The 24,041-nt window shown below is 42.1% G+C and overlaps 1 protein-coding gene across 2 annotated transcripts; it reads right to left on the minus strand.

Annotated features, from left to right (window-relative positions):
* Window positions 1-788: 788 nt before the first annotated feature.
* mcf2a (MCF.2 cell line derived transforming sequence a) lies at window positions 789-22,554 on the minus strand. Of its 2 annotated transcripts, XM_044039480.1 has the most exons (27): window positions 21,997-22,553; window positions 16,422-16,490; window positions 16,165-16,279; window positions 15,632-15,722; window positions 12,985-13,104; window positions 12,145-12,261; window positions 11,749-11,898; window positions 11,518-11,633; window positions 11,202-11,331; window positions 10,854-10,973; window positions 10,553-10,744; window positions 9,214-9,405; window positions 8,921-9,092; window positions 7,726-7,802; window positions 7,552-7,637; window positions 7,322-7,388; window positions 6,462-6,577; window positions 5,800-5,869; window positions 5,584-5,676; window positions 5,362-5,454; window positions 4,752-4,877; window positions 4,445-4,666; window positions 3,394-3,486; window positions 2,857-2,935; window positions 2,519-2,582; window positions 1,226-1,326; window positions 789-891 (listed from the first exon to the last, which is right to left on the minus strand). In XM_044039480.1, the coding sequence occupies exons 1-27, from the start codon at window positions 22,097-22,099 to the stop codon at window positions 848-850; spliced, it is 3,018 nt and encodes a 1,005-aa protein (XP_043895415.1). In that variant the 5' UTR covers window positions 22,100-22,553; the 3' UTR covers window positions 789-847. The 2 variants fall into 2 exon arrangements, with proteins under 2 accessions (XP_043895415.1, XP_043895416.1); XM_044039481.1 differs by lacking the exon at window positions 789-891 and having other exon boundaries at window positions 1,234-1,326; window positions 2,831-2,935; window positions 21,997-22,554.
* Window positions 22,555-24,041: the final 1,487 nt, after the last annotated feature.

Consider the following 24,041-nt stretch of genomic DNA (forward strand, 5'->3'; position numbering starts at 1 on the left):
CTTTAGATCCTAATTAGAGACGCCTAAACATTTGATACAGATTGAATGGGCGACTGCATCGAAGCACTGTAGCTAAGTACTATTTATTTGACTTCTACTTAACAAGATAAACAGCAACATTTTAAAGAAAAAAATACAAACGTCTTTTCTCTTTTTTATTCCCCTACATGTTTCTGGTGGCTTACTATTATGTCGTCTGAAATGGGGCAAAAAAATCATAGTTTAGTATGTCGTGAAATGAGACAAAAATCATAGTTTAGTATGTCAAAAATGTTTAGTATGTCGTCCAAAATGAGACAAAAAAGTAATAGGTTAGTATGTCGTCCAAAATGAGACAAAAAAGTCATACTTTAGTATGTCGTCCTAAATGAGACAAAAAATCATAGTTTAGTATGTCGTCAAAATAAAAGGCACTTGTGTCAAAATAAAAGGCACTTTCTGTCAAATGTAATTTCCTCTACTCATTATTGCCTACTGCAACTCAAGCTTGTCACAATATGTAATAAGTAAGAACCGTGATTACACTTCCAGAGTAATTTGTCTAACACTATAATCTGCTGAGGAACATTGCGTCATGTGACTGAAATCTCCAGAAAAGCTGGAGGACACAGAGAGAGAGAGGACAGACTGATTCATCAGATGTCATCACTTGACCTCTGGCTCTGTGGTTACTAATTTATCCTCAGTGAAGAGCTGTACATGTAGAACTAGATGTAGTGTAGTACCACTGTGGCAGTTTTTAGATATCATATTAAAAAGTCACTAACTGTATTCTGTCTCACCAGTTCCACCAAAATCTCCTCTGCGTCTTGACCTCCAGGCCACTCCCCCTGACCTTCGCAGTTGTCTACCGAGTGATGAGCTCCGGGCCAACCTGACACACAGACAACACTTTGCCTGTTATTGGCACAATCTAAAGACAACCACATGTAAAAGGCATCATGTAGAAACTTAGTTACATTTGTGATTTACTGGAATGAACAAGAACATGGAATCAAATGCTAATCTGCTAAAATGCTAAAATGCAAATGCTAAAAAGAACCCATGTTACTCCATAAATGTGATTTATTTTTTTTCCCCAGGTCAAAATACATGTGAGCTGCTGTGGGGGATGTCGAGTATCCACATCATTTTAACAGTGTGGAAAAATAATATTTTCATGTGATTCATTTACTAAATATCTACTTGATCATAGCATAAAAATGTGTGAATGAGATTCGCTCACTCCTGCGGTTGCGCTGGTGTTTAGGGGAGTGAGGCTGGGGGTCTGGACTGCTCCTTCCCGATTCTGTGTCCTCTGAGCTCACCGACGCCCTCTGCTGCTTGCTAAATGAACAACAGAAAACAACAGTGAAGGCCAAATATTGTCACCACTCAGGAGACACATTCAGGATAGACGTTATCCTCAGCCACGCAATCTCGGGACAGCCGTCACTTCCTGATCCATGTCAATAAGAGAACAGTATAGCTGACCCCAGATCAGTGCCAAGAACCAACTCTGTCCTGTGGTTTCCTACACAGCGATGACCATTCAGAAACCAGCCAGACAACAGGATAGAACACAGAGCGGCCATGTGCAAGCTTCTCTGTACAAGGTGGGAATTAGAACTCACAGGCCGCTGATTGACACAAGGATTTGCATGTGTCAATACAAGGGAAGATCTGGTCTCGATTTATCAAGATCCAACATTTAAAGATTTGGTCATTCAAATGATTCAATTGTTCAGTGGCTTGATCTCAAAAAATGAGCCCCATCTTAAAAAGCAGCTGTCATGAGGAAATTAATACAATTCATGAAATGAAGGCAAAACTCTTTTTCTTTTTTTTGCATCAACATGCAAAATAGCAAATCTGTGATGCAGAGCTGAGAGTGGTTGTTTTTGACACCAAGTTAGAAACACCATGGGAGAGATGCTGAGACACAGGCCTCGCAACATGACAAGGGAGTCAGTTATGAACCAGAATGAGGATCAGTATGCAAACACAGTAGCCCTGGAGGTTTAGTCCCCAAGCTGGGCCAAGGTGGGTCATGCCAGGGCGAGCTGAGCCAGGCAAGGTTTACCACTGAGCGTTAGGGCAGGTCAGTGGCGCTGGGGGCGGTGACGGGGGCGTGGCCGGGGCCGTTGCCGGGGGCTCCGGGGACGGGGGCTCCGGGAGCGAAGGCACAGAAACACGTCGGCCGACAGCGAGACAAAGTCCAGCCCCGGCAGACAGCCCCTGGGGACCCCTCTGGACGGCCGCATGCCCCTGCAGGTGAGGGGATGGGAGGAATGGGGATAGGCAACTAGACAGCAGTGGACAGAGTGGGGCCTGCCCCCCTTTCTCACACACACCACCACACCCACAGCAACGGGAGACTATATTTTCAAGCTATGAGCTAAAAAAATGTGAAAAACAACCCAAAAAACTCAACAAATGATAATAAGAGCTGTGACTGTTGCATGTGTGCGTTCTGCATATGTCTGTTTCTCTACTTCTGTCAAAATCTGTGAATCTGTGAACAACCACGAGCACTGACCTCTCAGAGACTGGGGGAGAAAGCTGCATGTGCTCAACCATTTGTCCGTGTTGATATGCTTCATCTGTGAAACGGAGGAAAAACAAGGAAAGAGACATAAAGACTGACGGATAACATTGTCAGTGTTTTGATGCAGAGCTCTTTTTCTTCTTTTTTATTTAAGTTCAGAATATGATGGAAAAAAAAAACCTGAGCACAAAGGCCCACTCTCAAGTTCCAGAGCTTTTGATCACATCTCATATTATCTGAGGGGATTGAGGAAAAGCAGCTCAAAGGTCAGCAAGTGAACCCATGTGCTGAGACTCTCTTTACCAAATGAGCTTCATGCTTCCACCGACCTCTAAGCAGCTTCTGTTGGTTTGTTAGGATCCTGCGCAGCTCACTGAGCCAGGCCATCTTCACTTCCACCGTGGGAGCCTGAGAGGCAAAAGGAACATTGCATACTTACTGAAACATGTAAAGAGGGTCAGGATTGCATATCATTACTGCTGTGGGTTCATGACCCTCATGTGACCCTCGTGTGACCCTCGTGTGGAGGATAAAGTGGTAGAAGATGGATGTAACACTACTATTCATGTCTCTAGAAATGTGTGCGTCTCTCTTTCTCTCAGGGAGGCTTTAGGTGACACAAAGAGCGACAGACTCTTTATAATGAGCCATCACACATGGTTTTCACACAGGACACTAGGATTGGAATCTTCTTTTTTTTCTTAAGTATAAGAAAGTATTCCAAGTATAAAATGTTTGCATATCCAACTAAATTGTCTTATTTAAATAATCAACTGTTACATTAAGAAAATACAGAATTATTACTCAGGCCGGTCATTAATCTACTGAAAACCCTTTGATACTGAAGTTATTTTTAGAATCCGTACCTGAACCACATACACTTCCTCCCTGCCACTGTACCAGATCTCAAACTTTTTCACATCTCCTTTGACATTCTCTGTGATCCCCACGGCCGTCATCTGCCAAGAGACATACACTGATTACACTGACACACACACACACACACACAACAATAGAAGAAGAGGACACTATACATCAGACTTACATCATGTAACACATCTGTCCTGTCACAACACAAGCGTTCAGACACACCTCTGCTGTGTGACTGCTTCCTCCTTGCATCCTCAATAATAAATCAAGAGCAGCAGCAGGTGCTGGTGGCGACACCAGTCAGCGACGCATACAACTCGTTTGAAAAAAAACAAAGAAACTCTGCTGCCAGCTCAGCACAGACACCAACACAACTATTTGTCTACATTCACTTAGCAACAGTGGTGTAGTCATTTAAGCTGTAATGTGGGCGTATCCAGACTCTCATCTAGAGTCAGGAAATTATATTTCCTCAATTTTCTATTGTAACTTTAGGTTCTAGAAGTATTTCAGGTACAGGGAGGGATTTTACATGGGCTGAGTTTAAAATGACTTTGCTTTCTGTTCTTGTACATATAGCCAGACTGTACTGTAAACTATAAATACTACACAGTGTATACATTTAACTTTAATTTTGTTACATTCTGACACTCAAATAAAATGGCAGTGTTTAATCACTTTGTAGCTTTGTAGTCATTCGGGTTTCCCATTGCAACAGCACTTTCCTATTATTGACAATGACATTCTTATGAACCTTTACCCACAAAGTCAGTGTTATACAGTATATATGACAAGTTATATTGTATAAAAACAACACTGACAATCAGCTCTACAGTTGAATTTACTCTGATTTTGATTTAAAACTAAGTAATCTAATCTAAGATCCCATTTTCTCACACTTAAGCCACCACAGGTAATGTTACGAAGTCACTGTGGGTAAAAGGAAAACTAGATCCACTCAGATTATGAGTTCACGGTCATTACATGCTGTATTTTAATCTCTCAGGCTAAAGCAGGTGTAGATGACACACACACACACACACCGACCTTGAGACAGTGCTTGAAGCTGTACGAGGGCGTCTTGTCACAGCCGTCTCCGTGCTCCTCCCTGCGCTTGCAGAAAAGCAGCGCTCTCTCATACAGGAAGAGGTGGCGCTGCATCGGCTTGAATCGGGCCAGCTCCTTCATGCGTGTGGGACCTCTCTTATGGCTGATCCACACACTGAAGGAGCCCTGCATTAACACACGGCCCAGCTCACAAATGTCCCCCTACGTATAATGAAGGGAGGTATTTAATGTTATAGCACAGTTGTTGGCAGATTTATGACAGATTAGGAGAATAAATCAGATCTACCTCATATCCTGTGATGGCTATCTGATGCATAGAGTCATTGACTGATTTGAGCAGGTCCAGCATGGCTGTTAGCGCCCCCTGCAGCTCAGACGTCCCTTCACAATCTGAACTGTACTTGAGCAGCTCCTGAGAACACACACAACCGAAAATAAAAAAAAAATTCTTATTTGTTGTTCAGACAAAGTTAGGATTCATTTTAAATTGCTTTTTTTTTCTCCATAAAACCCAGTAGCAATAATTGTGCAGATGTCACAAAATATACCATTTATATATATATATATATATATATACACATATATATATATATATTTTTTTTTTTCAAGCCAAGATAACTTTGAACTGTGACGTATCTCCAAATTTCACAAATTCAGTCAGATTTTAAAAAGTATAAATAATTTCATCAGTTTGCCTTTAGGTTTTGCTGAAAAAAAGGATATAAGACACTCTATATTGAACATTTTAACATAGAAATGGAAAAAAAAGCAACTAGTTGTGTTTGCGAGTCAGTGAGAAACATCATATCAAAGAAGCTTAACTGCACATCTATGCACAATATTCAACTGTCTTAAGTGGACGCTCCGTGTGTGTCTGTGATACAACAGGGTCTCACCTTAAGCAGCAGCTGGTATTTGGTGAGGCGTTGGACTGGTTTCAGCAGGTACGAATCCAGGCCCAGTTTGTGCTCCAGCTTTTTTTGACATTCCTTTGGAAGGAGGACACAATGAATGTTATGTTTAGTTTGACAGTGACGGATCACAGCTTTCTGCAAGTGTTGCATGGCAGCTAACAAACAAACACTAAAGTGTGAGCGGGAAATCCCGGCAAATGTGACCTGAAAGAAGGCACAGTCAGAGAACTGTTTCCACAGTGCATCGGAGCGGGGCTTATTCTGACAGTAGCATTCATACATTTGAAAACTCTCTTTCTGAAAGAGAACACACAAAAAAGAAAACTTTCGTTTGAAAAAAGTACATACAGTACACTTGTATTTGATGCACATTTGATCAAAACATAAAGAAGATCACAACATGAATATTAATCCTCTCACCCGCTTCAGAAAACAAGCTCCCACACCTTCAGGGGCCTCAAGGCATCCTTCCAGATCCTGGAGAAAGACCCTGGAATCCCAGAGAGGACAAAGGCAAAGCATATCAACCAAAGCCTCACAACACAACCTCAATGCACACAGTTTACAGTATCTATCACTTCAGTTACACAGTATTTACAGCTAGAATGGTGAAACATAGTGGAAAAAGGGGGTAAAAGTAGGTATATTGTACAGAAACAGTTTCTCAATGTTTACTATTCCAAATCAAGCAACTTTTCCATATTATTTAGCTTATTTACTAACGAAGCTCATTAAAACTGTAGACATAATTTTTAAATGTAAACAAATTCAAACCATTTAAGTGCTTTTATATAAGTTAAAGGAAGCAATCAAACACAATAAGTTAAATCACCAAATAAAAACAAGTGGCAATGGAAACAGCACATAAAAATAGAGAAGAAACACTAAGACCTAATAAAGTAAAACAAATAACTTCTGTTCATGAAGACAAAACACAGTCGGAATAAAAACCACCAAACGTTACACACTGCAGATTTAAAGCCTAATATCAGTGAAGTATTTCTGCATGAGAATGTGTGATGGACAAGCTTTCATATGCTAATCTACAATATTTTAATTATATGAACACATGAATCACTTGCCTGCTGTGAAAATTGTAGATCTCAGGCATGTTTCCAAAGAGCACATCTCTCTTACTGCGCAGGATTGGGGTCAGGAGCCCTGACAGAGGCGGGTTGTCCATCTCAGCCCTGTAACCCTGAATTATTTATACATTTAAGGACGTTTTATAAGCACTCGTGAATATGCATCATACATATGCACAGAATCATTTAATAAAAGGAAAAAACATCATACTGAGTACATTTGCACATCTTGGCACAGCTACTCTATTGGCTATTTTTATTGCCAGTGACGTTGTGAGCTCAACAGGCAATCAATAAATATAGAGTCGCTGCCTTGTATACCCATTTATCAGCAATGAGGATAATATAAGTGCTTATCAATTAAAAAAACTAAATATACACACATATTATTGTATACACAGACTGAAGTCACTAAGTACAAACATATACACATGGTTGAGGCTTAATAGCTACCATTTATACTAATAATAGGAGACACAGCCAGTTATTAAATGAATAACAATAATCTGTGGGATAAACTTACAATAATGACACTTTGATGACAGGTATATTAAAGAAATGGTCTAATACTAAAGTCTTTGTATTTTGAAACTTGATGAATTCTTTTGATATACATTTTAAACACTCTTGCATTTACAATATCTTCATTACTGCTGACTGTTGTGATGTAAGCACACAAGATGATCAGCGTGGTAGTAAAGATGGCAACTCTAAGTCTGTTAAATTCTTCACTGGCAGTAAAATCCTTTGAAAGGAAGCTCTAACGTGTGCAAATCCTATCCTTCCTTTTACTGTTAAGAGGATTTTTTTTATTGACCCGTCTCCCTTCTGCTTGTTTTTTTTACTTGTTTGCTTACCAGCAGCACTGACAGCAGCTCTTCCACATAGATTCTTTCAGTGTCTATGAGTTCCCTCATTACATGGCTGTGACACACACACACACACACACACAGAGAGAAGGGGACAGACAAAGAAGCCAGAGGGCATCATTAGCTCTGAACAAAGAGAATCACATAGAAAAACAACATCAAATGCAGCGTTGAGGACAACACAGATGTGTGGACTGAGGCCTCCTCCTCCTCCTCACCGCTTCAGTAGGTCAGGGCTGTCTTCTCCCTCCAGACTGTAGGACACACAGCCTCCACTCTCCTGGTAGTCGTGAATCACCTCGATCTGAGCGAAACACATGTGGACAACAATGATTTCCACTGGCAGACGTGCGAAATAACAACTATAAAATATAGACTTCCCTTTTCCTTACTTTTCTAGAGTTGGGGCTCTTGCGAGACGCTCTCTTCCCCGGTAAGGCGAGGTCGAATGTGAACTTCAAACCATCTCCTGTGAAAGCGGAACAGCAGCTCATCAAAGAGGATAATTCACATGCAGTACATTTCCATATTCTCTGATGAGACGTCGTTGTTTTATTTTTATTTTATTTTTTATGACCTTGAGCACCACATGAACACGATAGCCTCAAAGAGATTTGCCTGCCCTGGCAATGACCTTTTCTTTATTCCTCAATAATAATAAAAAAAAAAACATAAATCCATGAGGATGATGAATTATTTGACACAATCAATGATGATAGGCTGCCTCCATTAACGCTTCAGCCTGGCACAGTCAGGCACAGATCTAATGTTCATCCTCCTTTTAATCCCAGCAGCTGCTGAGTCCAAGCGTCATATTATATTCATACACGTACAGTATGTGTCAGCTCAGTCAAAGTGAACCAGCGTTGTCTTCGTCTCCTCTCTGAAATGCAGTCGCTGGTGCATCCAGAGAGAACCTCAGATCACGTCATAATCGTTATCATTACCGTGGCTTCCTAACATGGAGAACAAAGCCTTGAAGGAGACATGAATGGACACAGAAGACGAGCCTATTCATCCTCTCAACTTCACACACTCGCTGGACAAAAGGACGCGTTCAGTCACAGTACAATACAAGTACAGTAAAATCAAATACAAATTCACGTACAGTATTAATTGGGTACTTGTATATACCGAGCTCTCTGCAACAAACCCATGAGATACAGAGATGAAACGCTCTTTAATGTATATGAACCACATACGGTTTCATGGTATCTATCCCGGCTAATAGAACAGTCTCGTGTGTCCCAGTGGGCTGATTAGACCATCTACCTTTGTTCCAGCTTGTTTGTAAAGGTGGCCTGCTAACCCCAGAGCCTATTCAGGAACACCTTAGGCCTGCTTAATTTAAGCATGGTGTCTAAAGGAAAGATGCAAGTGGAAGAGGGATTGGTGCCGGGCCCCATGCGGCTGGGATAAGACCCCATACTGGGCCCAGGAAACAGGGGAGGGTGGAAAAGTCAACTGTGTATGCTGGAAACCAGGGAAGCCTCCTAAAGAAATATGCAGTTTGATCAGGTTTTGATCGTTGTGCTTGTATGAGAGCACCATGATTCTGATATATCTGCGAGTGTGTCTGTACTGTACCATGTTTGGGGGAGAAGAGCGGGGACTTGGCACGCGGTGGGTTTTCCGACCTGGGCGCCACCAGCTGGACGGGTCGGACGTGTTTCTCGGCCTGTTTCCTCAGACAAGTCTGTCGGCTCTGGACCATCTGCTGCACCGCAGCGTGTTTCTCAAACGTTTTCCCAATCTGGGCCTGACGGAGAGGTAGGACACAGATTTGTATTCATGTCAGATCCACTCGTGTCACTGATACTGTGGAACAAATGAACGTTGGACGTCCGTCACCATATGGTTACAGAGTTAGGGGATCTGACCTGCAGATTAGGTGTGATGACCGCCTCATATTCAATGGCCAAGACGTCCGGTCCTGAGCTCAGTATCGACGGCGCCCCCTCCAGGAATTTCTGGATATCCCTTAAAGCAGCCTGGGCCACTTCCTTAGACTGAACGTTCTCTACCAGCTGATTGGCCAGCAAATACGCTCCATCATCACACCATGTTTGGGCCTGAGAGGATGAGGTCACATGACATGTCTGTAGTCACATGAGGATACATTTAGACCTGCAACTAACGATTATTTTCATAATCGATTAATCTGTCGATTATTTTCTCGATTAATCGTTTGGTCCATAAAATATCAGAAAACCTTAAAAAATGATGATCGTTTTTCGTCAAACCTGGAAATGATGATGTTCCCAAATGTCTTGTTTTGTCCACAAACCAAAATGATTCACTTTTAATGATTTCTTTGTTATCCTGAGCAAAGAAATGAAGAAAATATTCACATTTAAGAAGCTTAAAAGATCAAAAATCTTGTTTTAATCATGAAAAAAGCTTCAAACCGATTAATCAATTATCAAAATAGTAATCGATTAATAATCGATTAATCGTTTCAGCTCTAGCTACGTTTCCTGGGAGGAGAGCGTTGTAGGTGTTTGGTGTTCAAACCACCTGTTCTACAAAAATGTGGGCCACATTGGACAGCCCATGGCCAAGTGGAAAGGAAACTTGTCTTGTAACCAGAGGGTTGGTGGTTTGAAGCCTCACCAGGTCAAAAAAGGGCTGGGCTACCCCCGAGTAATGGATGGGTTAAATGCAGAGACTGGAACTGATAAAGGACACATTTACCTGCTTTGGTTCCCACTAAAGCGTGTATATGAGTGTGTGTCTGCACGCGCGCACGCACACACCAACAGACATGTAAGATTTAGCAGGTGAACATCGCCATTCGTCAGTCTTTGAATTAAATATAAACTTCAAAGCTCCAGTACAAAACTAGTTGTTTAACAAACAGACACAAACAGCGCTGCATCAGCTGAACCTGCAACCTCACAGCAGGACTCTGCTCATCTTTCTGTTCTTTATTCTGTAGAATTTTAAATAAAGTGGTGGAGCTTTTATGGATGTTTTCGCATCAAGGTAAGACATGTCTTCAGGTGAACTCACGAGGTAACAGTAAAAGGGCAATAATGGGGGATCTGAGGATCTGGCAGATGTCAGATGTCCTTTTTTTCACATGTCCTCAGCCTCTTGGATGAGAGTTGAAAATGTCTTCATGAAATCTTCACGTCCAAACTACTGATACTATGACCTTTATATGACCTTTCACTACACGGCGCACCTGTGCGTGTGTGTGTAAGTATGTCTCAGTACCTGACCGAGGTGAAGCAGCAGCTGGTGTGTGTGCAGAAGCTGAGAGTGTTTGGACTTCAGCGCAGCAGTAAGCGTGTCACAGTGGTGGCGGAGCTCGTTGCAGCGCTGCATGATGAGGGCCATCGCGAAGTGGTGATTCGCTGAAAGCTGGTGTCCGTGAAGGATGAGGATCTGAGCGCGAGACACCACCTCCTGGTTGAGCCGAACAAAAAAAAAAAACCCAGTCAGATTGAATTCAAATGCGGTTCAAATCAATGTTTTTATTTCCAGATGTTGACAGCCAAACTGAGAAAACACTAACCTGTGCATTGGACTCCAGACTGTCCAGCTTTTTAAGAGCGTGTTCTGCCTGAGCCTCAGTGTCGACGGATACAGTCAGTTCCCTCTCCTGAGCCGTCAGGTGCTCCAGACAAAACTCCATCTAAACAGGAAGTGTATACCATCAGATACACAGTACACAGACTCTAAAGTGTTCACACCTGGTATTAACATCAGGGGGCAGTGCTGAAAGAGCCTGAATGTTCATTCCACTTATGAAGAGGAACATATGGGCTAAAATGGACATAACAGTCCACAACTGGTCTGCAGTTGGGACTTAAAAACACAGAATCAACATGTCTGCGGATATATATTGATGTGAAGTCCGTACCTCCTGAAAGCTTTGCTCGTATCTGAGTAGCTGCAGATACTGGTGAAGCTTCAGATGATGCTTCTCAAAGAAGCCGTCAAACGCCGACTCCATGTCTCGGAGCTGCGCGAGAAGCCTACAAAAAATGGGACTTTGCCATAGCCATGTGTCAAGAAATCAGAGAAGTATTGGAGGAATCCACTTCTACAGTATACATGTTAGCATTATAATATCTGGGAGATTTCAACTGATCATTAAACACATTTTGTTTTAGTTATTTAATAGTTTTCAAAGAACAAAGAACAAAAAAGACACTGGCTGCTGTAAAGTGTCTTACCTCTGCACCGTCTCCCAGTCCAGCTTCACATCCCAGTGGGAGTCGTCCTCATTCCCAGAGCTTTCGAGGCTGGAGAGAAGATGACGACCCTCCTTTGACACGGACCTAATTGCATCCTGGTAAAAGTAAAGTAAACAATGTTATAATGTTGTGATACTTATTCATAAATGACTGTTAAATTGTGGCATTTTTTAATGAATGCCTGTGATGTGAAAACATCGGAATCGTTACCTTGAGTTTCTTATACTTTTCTGTCTGGAGTTCAAGCAGAGACTCGATGGCTTTCCCTTTGTCTGGCAGCTCTGTCTCTGCCAGCTCAGTGCCAAAGCCCTGAAGCATCTGTGCGATGTCTTTGACTGTTACAGCAAAACTTTCAATAGCCTGTAGTGGAAGAAAAAAACACTCTATTATATATTATATATAAGAGGGTGACCAACCTGCAGCTCAATGCAAAGCTTAGTGGATTCCAGAAAAGTCCCCTAAATGTGACTTGTATAGGTTTTACATTCATATTTGCAGAATTTCTATATCAGTAGCTTTTCATCAAACAGGTAAGACTCATATTGGTCCATTTACAGGATTGAGTTTCAGGTCACCAAACAAAGAGTTTCCGAACTGATACCGTACCGTTCGTAAAACAATCCAGTCGCTGTGACAATAGTCCAGGGTGCCTCCGAACTCTGACGTCAGCTGGTTCTCGCTGATGTAGTGCAGCAGGTCTGTGACAGAGCTCAGCATCACCACCTGTACAGACACAAGACAGCTGAGCACTCACAAAAAACATGTTCTACTTCTTAGCCAACTTATAAGAGTTTTATTTGATTTTTCTCAAAATTATAGTTGTATAGTTGTTGTTCTTGAGGTAGATTTCAGCTGTTCTTTGGCACAAGCGTCCTTTCATCCATCTTCTACCGCTTTATCCTCCACGTGTGCCAATCTTAGCGTGGCGATCGGCGAGGTTCACCCTGGACAGTTCACCAGTCCATCACAGGGCCACATAGAAACAAACTACCATTCACTCTCCCACTCAACACCTATGGTCAATTTAGAGTGTCCAATTTACCGAATCCCCTTTAGCACGACCAGTGAACTCATTAAAACAAGTGATCACAAGAAATCACTACGATGACAGCTCACCACAAATATGAAACTATTTTAAGCATACATGTGTTTCTGGCTCCATCCACCAAAGACCCAGGGGTGTTGCAACCAGGTAGGCAAAACAGGAAGCTGCCAGGGGCCCTGAGCCAAGAGGGTGGCCCCCAAGAACTGTTAAGAACATCCTTAAAATGTTATAATTGGATAATCACAGGAGATTGCAGTGACATTTGGTTGGAAACCCCATAACTAGGCTAAATGTCGCTAGTTAGCTCCAGTTGTGGTTATTGGAGGGAGGCCAAATAGGATTCTAATGAGGGTTGTGACATAAATGAGGTGCAGTCTTTGTTGTGTGTGGAGTTGCCTTACTGGCATTTTGAGCATGAAGTCCTCTTGGCTGAAGCGAAAGCCCAGGTCAGTGACAGTGCGGTGGAAGAAGCTGGTCGGTCGCAACACCAGGACCAGGTGCAGGTTCCCAGGGAAGGAAGCCTTGAAGACGGAAAAGATGGTCAAGGTCACATTCATGAACATTTTGGACTGAGGCATGGTAAAGATTTATAACTGGATGTACACAGAATATTCCAATTACACCATGGGTGGAAACCACTCTGATTCACATTCCAACATCTGCACATTCACAGGGGTTGGACTGGAGTTCTCAGCTCGTCTGTCACTCAGTAGATTAGTGTCAGCCTAATGGATTCAATGTTCAGTCTCTACAGCGTCTGCACGCGTCATGGGCGGCACTTCATCTTCAGGTTGTGCGAGGTAACGATTGTGCGACCATGTGGGATTCATGCACGAGACACGCTGTAAATGACACAGGCGGAAACATGCGCAGCGGCAGACTCCTCTGATTACACATTTCATTTTGATCTCCCTCCCATGGAGCAGACATTCTACTGTCCTCGTGCAGATGTTGCCTGCAGCAGCTACTTCTGATGCCAACACTTCACCCGCACGCACGTGACAGCAGCGCAACATTTGACATTCATTTGTTCCTGCAATCCCACACAGAGGTCGACGAACAGTCATTGAAGTATCATCGCGACTTTCATTCAGCTCACACAACTGCATGACCAAGCACAAGTGCGCTGGACACCGCAGTGCAGACACTGCAGCATTCACTCTCTACACGCCCTCCTCCCCAGCCCCCCCGCTTCCTCCTCCTTCCCTCCCCCACCAAAAAACTTCTCCCTAAACTCTTCAGCAGTTCGTTACCGGGCTCCTCCGGATCTTCGGCACTCCCCGCCGGTAAAAGCAGTCAGCCATGGTGTGTGAAGACATGGTCGGATATAAGTGTTCAGTTCCCCGTCTGTCCGGTGGGAAGTTGGTGCGTAAAGCTCAGGTGTGCAGCTCCCTCGTGCGGCCGCTGGTCTGAACACAGCCGCAGCCCCGCCGCTGCCGCCGCCGCCGCCGCTGCTGCTGCTGCTGCCTGCAGAGAGGCAGCGCTGACTGCAATCTTTCTTCTCCTCCTCCTCCTCTTCCTCTCCTCAGCATCCCGCGTCATCACACGGTTTTTGCTTACTCATTCGTTTGCAGCAGTGATACACAAGGTTCAGTGGAAAACAAAAGTATACACAATATGAAGGGGGGTAGAATATGAAGAGGAAGGATTTTTCATTTTATGTTATATTTTTATCATTATGTATTTTATTTTTATTTTTTTATCCCATCCTCATTATACTTTTATACCCCAGACAAAATAAACAGTAGTATAATAAAGGATCCTAAGTAACAAGAAGGGAATACACAGTAGATGAAATATCATATCACATCATGATGATGATGTTAGTGTCCATAATATGTCAGATTGGGTTGCCAAATCTTTAAGAAGGTATTTAAAATGGTCGATATTTGTGTTGGATGGAAGTAGAAGAAATGCAAGAGAATTTAATCTTGTGATACAATCCTGTCTGGTGTTGTTTCTGGGGATTAATGGATAGATTGTGTGTGTGTGTGTGTGTGCAGTTGTGGAATGTCGGGACATTGCAGAGTGAAGGTGCAGAGCAGGTGCAGTGAGGAAGACTGCTGTGGCTCACATGTACAGTATGTTAATTATTTCTCAGATTATGTCATTTTTTTTCCAAGAGGTTCTCAAACTCTTCATCTCATCTCAAAAGACTACAAGGAGGTGGTTGGAGCAAGACTGACGTGTCGTTGCGATACACTTCCTGCCACTGTCCAAAGCTATTTCTATAAAAATCTGCATTAAATATGCACCAAGTGTTATGTTTCTCAGCAGTGGATCGAATGTGATAACACACACAATAGGTTGTGTTAGTAAATCACTGAATTTTCAGCAAAAGGTTGACAGGTAGAATGTAAGGATGAGTCAATATGTATCAAGCATGAATCTTATTCATTATTCTCCCGTTATTAACGTCGCATCAGGTGTTGAATTTATCGTTTCATGTGTCGAGATACAGTTAAAGCGGGTATACACCTGGTTCTCATCCTGCAGAACCACGAAACACCTATAATGATACAGAATAAAAACCTCACACAAAAACAATCAACAAGAACAAAGCAATAAAAAAACCAAAACCGAGTAATCAGACATCACACAGAAGAGGACTCGGGTCACATGATGATTGTAGATATAATCTTCCAACACGGTAGTTGCTCTAATATGTTAAAAGATGTCATGCCAGGTTTTATTGTATGTATAAAAAAGGGTCGTCGTCTTGTGTCGTTGCTTGAGATTAATGGACAGATTTTCCTTTTTTTTGTGTGTAGTTGTGGAAAGTCCAAATATGTGTGTGGGAAACCGTGTGGGTGAGATATGATAGAGATATGATCTCATATGACCAGTTTCTGGTTGAGGTATTATTAACAACAAGAATAACCATTCACTTCAGTGGGTGCTGCTGGTTGTTTTTTTGGTTTTTGTTTTTTCAGCACCATGGACAGCAACACATCATTAAAAACACCACCGTCTGCTATAGCTCACACAGTGATCATGATTTGTCCTAAGAGTCGAGCAGGTATCATGATGAGATGAAAAGAAACTCACTGCTATCCTGGCAAGTGCAGTTTTGATGGACGCCCATGTGTCCAGTCTTCGGTCTAAAATGATGATAAATTTGACTCCGGGTTGCCTTGTTCTGCAAGACAAATTGGGCAACGTGTAAAGACGTAACGTCGTTCTGTGCATTTATTATGAGTATGTTGATTAAAAGCTACCAGGACAGGAACATTTGACTGGTCAGCAACATACAGTGTTTATTTTTAACTTATTTAACAACTTAAGGGGAAAAAGAGCCTCATATGTACGATCAATAGATAGATAGATAGATAGATAGATAGATAGATAGATAGATAGATAGATAGATAGATAGATAGATAGATAGATAGGGAGAGGGAGAGAGAGAGAGAGAGAGAGAGAGAGCATCACTAGGACGTCTGACACAGAAGCAGTGAAGGCCAGCTGTGATCAGAATACAATTTTTTTTTTGGCGCACTGCAGAAAGGAAGCAGGAGAGAGAGAGAGAGAGAGAGAGAGAGAGAGAGAGAGAGTCAGAGAGGAATAAATAAAGCGGCACACACCGAGGAATGAGAGTGAGGTACGTGAAGACTTTGGCTAAAGCTTCCTCTGGAATGTCACTGAAAGCTGAGCATTCTGGGAGAGTGATGATGACACTGGAGTCTTCCCCACGGCCCCCTGGAAATAAAGACATGAGACTATGAGCAGATGTGCTTTCAGCCAGCGCTTTGAAGTCACAAACTGCACGGAACAGATTCGAATGTGACAAAAACAGCAGCTGTGATTTTTGAAATAAATAAATAAAACACAGAGGCCTCACCTGAGAGATATGCCACCTGTTTCTCTATATATCCTCCCACCTCCTGTAAGCTCACAGGGACGGAGACCTCTAGAAGGAGATAAACAGACTAAAGTTTGAGGGAGTAGATTATACACTGTTACAGTGTCATGACAACATAAACATTTCAATGAAAGAAACTCTACTTCTCTTCTTTAGAACATGATTTTGTCAATTTTTGTAAAGTACACTCCCATTTTTTTTTTTTAATTTTTATTTACATGTTCAAATTTTCAGACAAGAATACAAGACACAAAATACACACAGAAAAACCAGACAAGACAAGTACGCTCCCATTAAGAGTAAAGTAGACAATAAAGCACGACACATATGAGTGCACATAACAGTTTGTATCCTGCAATTGGAACCTATTGTCAGAACAGGAATTCAGATTCTTATGGATGACATCACAATTGGTTTCCAGTCGATGCTAAAATAATAAAAACTTACAAAATACAAGCAAAAAACACAAGAAATACAAAGTCGGTTTCAAACCCTTTACGGATGCTTTCCCAATTCATCTCAGTTTTACAAACTACAGTTTTCCTGTTCCTGTTTAGAAGCCTAAACCACAGAAGTTCACAGACGTTGTCAGCTGTCAGTCACAAAGGTGTCCGCTCATATGTGACATACTTAATCATCCATTTTCCCATAAATGGGAACACATTTCACAAAACTTGCATAATATAATTATTGAGAAAGACCTCATCAAGTATGGAGTTCTGTCTGCAACCAGCAGAGTCTCCCCCAGAGCAGCTTCAATCTGAACACCTTTTTTACAGTCTATTTTTTACAGTTTAATTAAAGCTCACTAAAACTTAACCAGTGGGAACGTATTTTGACTCTTACTGTTACTGCACATGCTCATGGTCACAGGGCAAGGAAGAAATTGACATCATTGACATTAAAAGATATCAGATCCTTTACAAGTGATGTTGTTAAGTTTACTGGCATCTCATTCATTGGGTACACTGACTTTATGTCGCTGATAAATGCTTGTACAGTACGTCTCTCTTGTTATTGAGCAGCGAGTTTATTGAGAGAGTTTTATATGTGTCCCTGTTTGGCTCCATGTACAGGATGCATATACTCACTCCACTTGGTCGAATGAAGAAATACAAATAAAATTGTGATGATGTTTTAATTCACATTCTGACCAGTTTTTTTTTCTTTTATTTGATATTATTATATTTTTTTGACGGCGACTTTTTGTCAATTTTATTTATCTTTCTCAATCCCAATGTCCTCCTTTGTTGTGGGAATGAAACATGTATCTCGGATCCACTGATTATCTCACATAATCAGGCTTTACAAAATGTGTTTTTTTTTTCATCTTCTTATGCGTTATTGAGTCAAAGTTATGATTTTATTTTATATCACATTTTTAGTAGTGATATAAAGTAGCGATGATTGTGTAGAAGTCACAAAACAGAGCGCAGGTCTTTTCACAAATTCACTCCGATTTTAAACATTTTGAATACTTTTTACTCACGTGTGTTCATATATAGTAATTTGCGAGAATTAAATTTTTTTTTCATCAGATTGATGACACTCTACAGTATATTGCACATTCTTACAGCCTCTGTATGTACTGTACGTTTAAACATAGCCGAAAGGCTCTGTGTTCTCAGAGTTAAGGGGCATCTTAAGGCGTGTTTCTTAATATTAAGTTACAGTAACAAGGCAGGACAGCGAGACACAGAGTGTAACTTTCCAGCTTCGTCTCCAGACAGTAATGATCAACCTTAGATGTAAAGGAACTGAAATTACACACACACTCGGTAAAACCATATTTCCAACTAAATGACACTCCCACACTATCATCACATCATCCATAATGGTGGATACAACCATACAATATGAAAACATAAATAAAAAATAAAAAAACGCAGAGAGAAAAAAGGGACTTGAAACCAAAGGAAAGAGAGGAAGAACTGAGCAGGTGTTGTTTTACATCAGTCTGCTGCAGTAATAGTGTCTGTCGGCCTGTCGGGCACCAGATAATGAGCTCTACTGATATGTGCTAAATATTTCATGTGTGTCTGTAACAGAGAGGACCCGAGCCAAGTCCGGGCCAACGTGCACACGCAGGGTAAAGTTACTGTGGCACTGGAAGGTTTATATAACCACGACACTGTCTGGAAGCGAGGGCTTCATCATGTCTATTTTCCATGAAGGTTAAGACAATATATGCTGCAAACGTATTTATATAAAACACTCCCAGAGCTATGGTGAGATGGTAATGATCGTAAAAATGGTCAAGATTAAAACTGTAGATAAAAGCAAACGTTGCAGTTGAACACTGCACTCGATCAAAGGAAGCGCTTAAAGTTTTTAAAGATGGGCCTCATTCACCTCTGCCTGACCAGCAACTCCTCGCACCATTGAATGTAACAGAATACAAAGCCAAATGAATTATGCATAGTCCATCAATCAGGTTTTTTATAATAAACAATAAAGTAAAGTGGGTGAATGCATTTGATATTTGCACTAAGGAGGAGTTAAAGAGGTGTACCTAACAAAGTGGCCAGCTAGCTATAAGTTAAATTACAATTTGTGAATGTTAGTAATACACACACAACACACACACACACACACAACGACTGAACAGCTAAAGTTAAACAGAGAATATGATAAATGCTTTTTATTCTGTAGTTTAGAAAATGCTGTAGTTCCCTCGTGTTTGAGAGTTTATGTTACTGACAGTTTGGAGAACAGTGAAGAAGTTCCCTGGAGTCTGCAAATGAGATATGGAATTTATTTGAATATAAGACGACACTCTGTTCATCTGTCTAATGACCTTTAACCTAATACACTAGACAGGGTTCCCACACCTTGGTTGTCATCAAATAATTCAAGGACCAATTCCGAGTGATTGTCCTTGGGATCTTGGTCAACCAAGGCATTGTCATTGTCATTTTCTTTGGTGAGCCTCGAGAGAGATCTTGGAATTTGCATTTCCCAGACATCACGTGATTTGCTCTCTCTCCTGCTTTAAGTTACTCGCTCGCTCATTGTTGTGCCTGGAATCTCAGTGAGTACTGCGAGCAGTGCAGCGCCCACAACACTGCTTGTAATTACGCCTCAACGGTAGTTGTGCGTAGGCCGAGGCCACGTACATCGAGCAATGCAGGGCACATGAAACAGTATGTGTCGTAACAGACGAGGGCACAAATATCTTACTTCTTATCACTTCTTTCTTGGACAAAAATCTAAATCAAAAAGCTTAAATTCTAAAACCAAAAAAAAGGGCAGTGATTTTCTTTTTCCCAAGGACTTGTGGGAACAACCAGAGTTCAATTAGCAACAGCTCTATGTTTATAATAAATAATAATAAATAAAAGTCTAATAACACTGAATTTCAATCATACCTCCAAGCATGTGTCCTAATCTTTCAGAATCAGAATAAAACACATGACGTGCAGGACTGCAACCTCATTACACACAGCTTTTACAAAGAACATCGACCTTCCTGTGCTTTTTGTTTTATTCTTTTACAGCACAGGTGTTACTGCTTTTTTTTTTTTTTCCCCTCCACTGACTCACTGATCACCTCGCCAGTAAAATAAATGAAATAAAATGTGTACTTGTGAAAACACCTCTGTAATTGAGTTTGACCCTGTTTTACAGCATTGTGGATCACATGTAAATGTATTAGGCTCTTAGATACGACATGTCTGAGGGGAAAGAATTAATTTTAACTGCCTAAAGTGATTGGTTTAAATGATGCTGGGGCGTTTTTTATATAAAAGGATCACTACTTAAAAGTATTGCACCATCTATGACGGCAATCTTAGCATGGATATTTCATCCTTTCAGTCTGTGATTAGGTAAGGATTTAAAAAAGCAGACGGAAAGAAATCCCCTCACACACACAGACATGTTCACAGAGGTCTAGCCTCACACGTGGTTTTTAGGTCACGAGATATTTTCCAAACAGAGCTTTCAGTGCTAAGGGGATTAGACTCAAGGCTGGAAAAGGAAATTGTGGATTTTTACCAACAACTGTGTTTGTGGGAACTCATAACAGAATGACAAAGTCGTCAAATGTTCCCACTTCTAATATGAGGAATAGTTTGAAACATTCAATGTAAAGTTGCAGTAAACAAAAGAATGAAGTGTCGGGATGTCAAATGTACGGCACGCGGACCAGAACTGGCCCTCGAGTGGGTCCAATCCGGCCTCCAGAATGGATTTGTGAAAGTTGTTATATTTTACAGTTAAATGTTTTGCGCCATTATAAACTTAGAATATTGTTGAAACACTTATTTTTTCTCAAGAAATTTCAGTTTGCTTTGTAGAAAAGATAATTAAATGTGAAACAAAGGGAAACATTCAGAGTGCTTGTTGTTCATAGGTTATTAGGCTATTATTTGACTGGTCCGGCCCACAACTCAAAATGAGTTGGACACCCCAGGTGTTGTCCTGTAAACGTATGAACTTGTGAGTTGCTCCATGTGCAGCTGTACACAATATGGACACACACAGTAGGTTGGAGCAGTTATGCAATGTTGAAAAGAACATACAGGTGCAGGAGCAGGCTGCACAGGGAGAGCACGATCATTGCCAGTGGAGTAAATGATGAGTTTGTGGTTACTGGTGTGTCGCTAGTGCTCACCACTGAATTCCCTGTGGACAGATTAGGACAAACGTAGAGAACAACCCTCACATATCATAAAGGGAAAAAAACAACGGCAACACTTCACCTGGTATAAATAGAACCTTGTGTGGCCTTTTTCTGGCTGTCCCTGTTGGCTCCACACCCCCGACTACAAAGGGTAGAAGGAACCCACAGGAGACACCGAGAAGCAAACGTTCATAAATTAAACAAAAGCTCAATGCTGCTAAGATCCCGACTCAATCACATTAGCCTCTGGAGGAGGAAGCTGCTCCAAGGCGCCATCAGTCACGTCAGGAGACGTTTCTATTCATCAGCTCGCCGTCGTTCTCCGGTTTCTTGGATCTTTTGCAAGATAACCCCCGAGAACGACGACTGACAAACGATGAGTCTGTGTGTGTCAGTCTTTTTTTAAATGGATTTCATGATTATTTTATTATTTTAACAAAAAAAAAAGGGGCTATGACCCACTTTTCTTTACTTATTTGACTTGATTTTTTATAAGATATGTACAATACTAGGTCAATTGCTGCTAGGGTGAAAATGTGGTATTTCATTATTCTTTTAACTTCCCATTGTGTTTCTATGTTTTCTCCCGTCACTGCCCCATACTCTATGATCTATATAACCCACAGGCTACAGATTATCAGGCTACAAAATCATTACTATGGGAATACATATATATCCATCTGTGATGTAATGGCTTAAAATAGCTGCCATAATCCCTGCAGTGGCCTGCATTTGTAGCAAAGCTGCAGGTCCATCAATAACACTGACAAGCAAAAGATATCACGCGCCGTTATCTTCTGTAATGGCTCTGTAAATCATCCTAAATGGACTTCTGCTGCACTGCACTGTGCTGTGAAAACAGTGTGTATGATATACAGCATTATATAGTAACAGTCTGAAAATGGCGACCAGAGTCATGTGTTTACTCACGCTGCAGAGTGCTCTGTAGCTGGGAGCCGGCCTGCAGAAGGCAGTGGTAGCTCTCCATCTCCTCTTTGGTCTCTCTCTCCTCTTGTAGCGAGGCTGGGCCCATTCCCTCGACTCAGTCAGGGTTAGGAGACGTGACAGTCACAGTCCAGGCCTCACATCCTCTTCACAGTCCCAGCTGCCTCCATAGTGTCTGCATATAGAGGGGTCGATGGGGAATCTAGGCCCACCTGCATCTGCAGGTCCCAGGATGCAGATGGGACAGTTCCCCAAGGCTTCGGCTGGATCTTCCTGGTCCGACCTTGAGCTGCATAGAGAGGCTCCACTACACTGAGCACTGAACTACATGAAAGGTCCTGTCCACATAGGAAGACAGTAGTTTGCCGTGCTGTTGTTGGGTGTGATGTTGCTTTCCCCCTCTCTCTCTCTCTCTCTCACACACACACACAGACTCGTGCAGTGACTGTCCTGCTCTCAGCAGCAGTCAGCTACTCCAAAACAAAACCAGGCTCCATCTGGCCACTGCTGTCTGCTCCTCCCGGCCCTCCCCTCCCTGACTCTGTGAGCTTTAGTGCGTCAGCGCTGCACTGTGCACAGCTCAAGAGTCTGCTGCTGACACACTGCCAACTCCCTCCCAACTTCTCCTCTCACTTCACACTCTCTCTTGTTGTCCGTATATCGCTGACTGGATCACAGTGGGCTGGATTGTTGGGTCGCTTGGCCGCTGTGTCCGTAACCCCACTTTGTCCACGGTCGCTTCAACATAGATGCACACAGTGCAGTGGAGAATAAATCTGTTTGTAAGAAAACGAAAATGAAAATGCACTGCGCCGCCCTGCGAACAAGCTTGGCCTCTGTGAAGCACAGCCCTCACATTCAAGAATCACATTCAGACAGAAGAACAAATATGAAAGGTTGTCTTTGTGTACACACTGCCTTTCTCAACACCCCCCTGGCTCAGCCCACAGCTGCTATGAATGGATCAGAAGTCATTAACTGTAGAAATATTACACACACACGTGTGTAACTCTTTGACGCGAGGCCACACAGGGAGCAGTGGAAGAGCAGCGGGCACTCCGTCCTGATCCGCAGCCACTGCGCTGATCCAGATTAGCGTCGCGGCAATCATATGACTGCACAGCATCTGCTCAGTGCAGTCAAAATGCAAACAAACACACGCAGACTCCGACAGACAAATAAGAACATCACAAAGCACTGAGACACTGGTTTATCTTCAAAACAGTCTGCTTTATTAAGGAAAATCTCCAGGTTTTGAATATACTAGTTTCAAAGAGGTACATTCAACTTGGGAGGTTTGAAGTGTTGAGGCTGGAGGCCCTCAAGGGCTGGAGGTGGCGGAGTCCCTGCTGTAGGACACATCAGTGCCGAGGTGTCTGAAGGTGTCCACCTCCACCCCTCACACACACAGGGACAGCATCCACAACCAAAGAGCTTCTCGTGCCCCTTCCCCCCGTTTTGATTTTCTTACAAAAAGTGGCTGGAAAAAAGTTGCATTAAAAATACAGTTCATTCTTTTATGCTTTTCATTAGACAGGCAAAACATTAGATTTGAAGAAAATAGCATCTCTTATGTCACTTAAAGGTTTTTCAGTTAACAAAGCAGGCAACCCCGCTCAACGGATCCTCTGATGTCTGGTATCCTCTGGCACAGTGCGGTGCGGAGGTCGGGAACGACCTCCGTCACAAACCCAACATCAGACAAACTTACGGAGTAGAAAATGGTGCTGAGAAATTGAGAAATATTGTTGCTGTGTAACCTTTGTATCAGATACGTCAGGCTACAGCCTGTGGGGGTGAGACACAGGATCAGTGTTGTTGGAGGAGCAATCGGTGAACGTTTAAGATCACGATACAAACTCCACCGAGCAATACATCAATGATTAGCGACAGCGGCTCCTCCGTTTTAAAGGAATACGTCACCGATTCGCATTTAGCTGTGTCTTACTAGAATAGGGGTAGTATTTTTGAAGAATTGTGCTTCCCAACCTCAGTTTAATATCTTTATTCTTTTCTTTGCTACGTGCCCA

This window comes from Solea senegalensis, linkage group LG12 (genome assembly GCF_019176455.1).
Source record: "Solea senegalensis isolate Sse05_10M linkage group LG12, IFAPA_SoseM_1, whole genome shotgun sequence".
In the NCBI taxonomy this organism is placed as follows: Eukaryota; Metazoa; Chordata; class Actinopteri; order Pleuronectiformes; family Soleidae; genus Solea; species Solea senegalensis.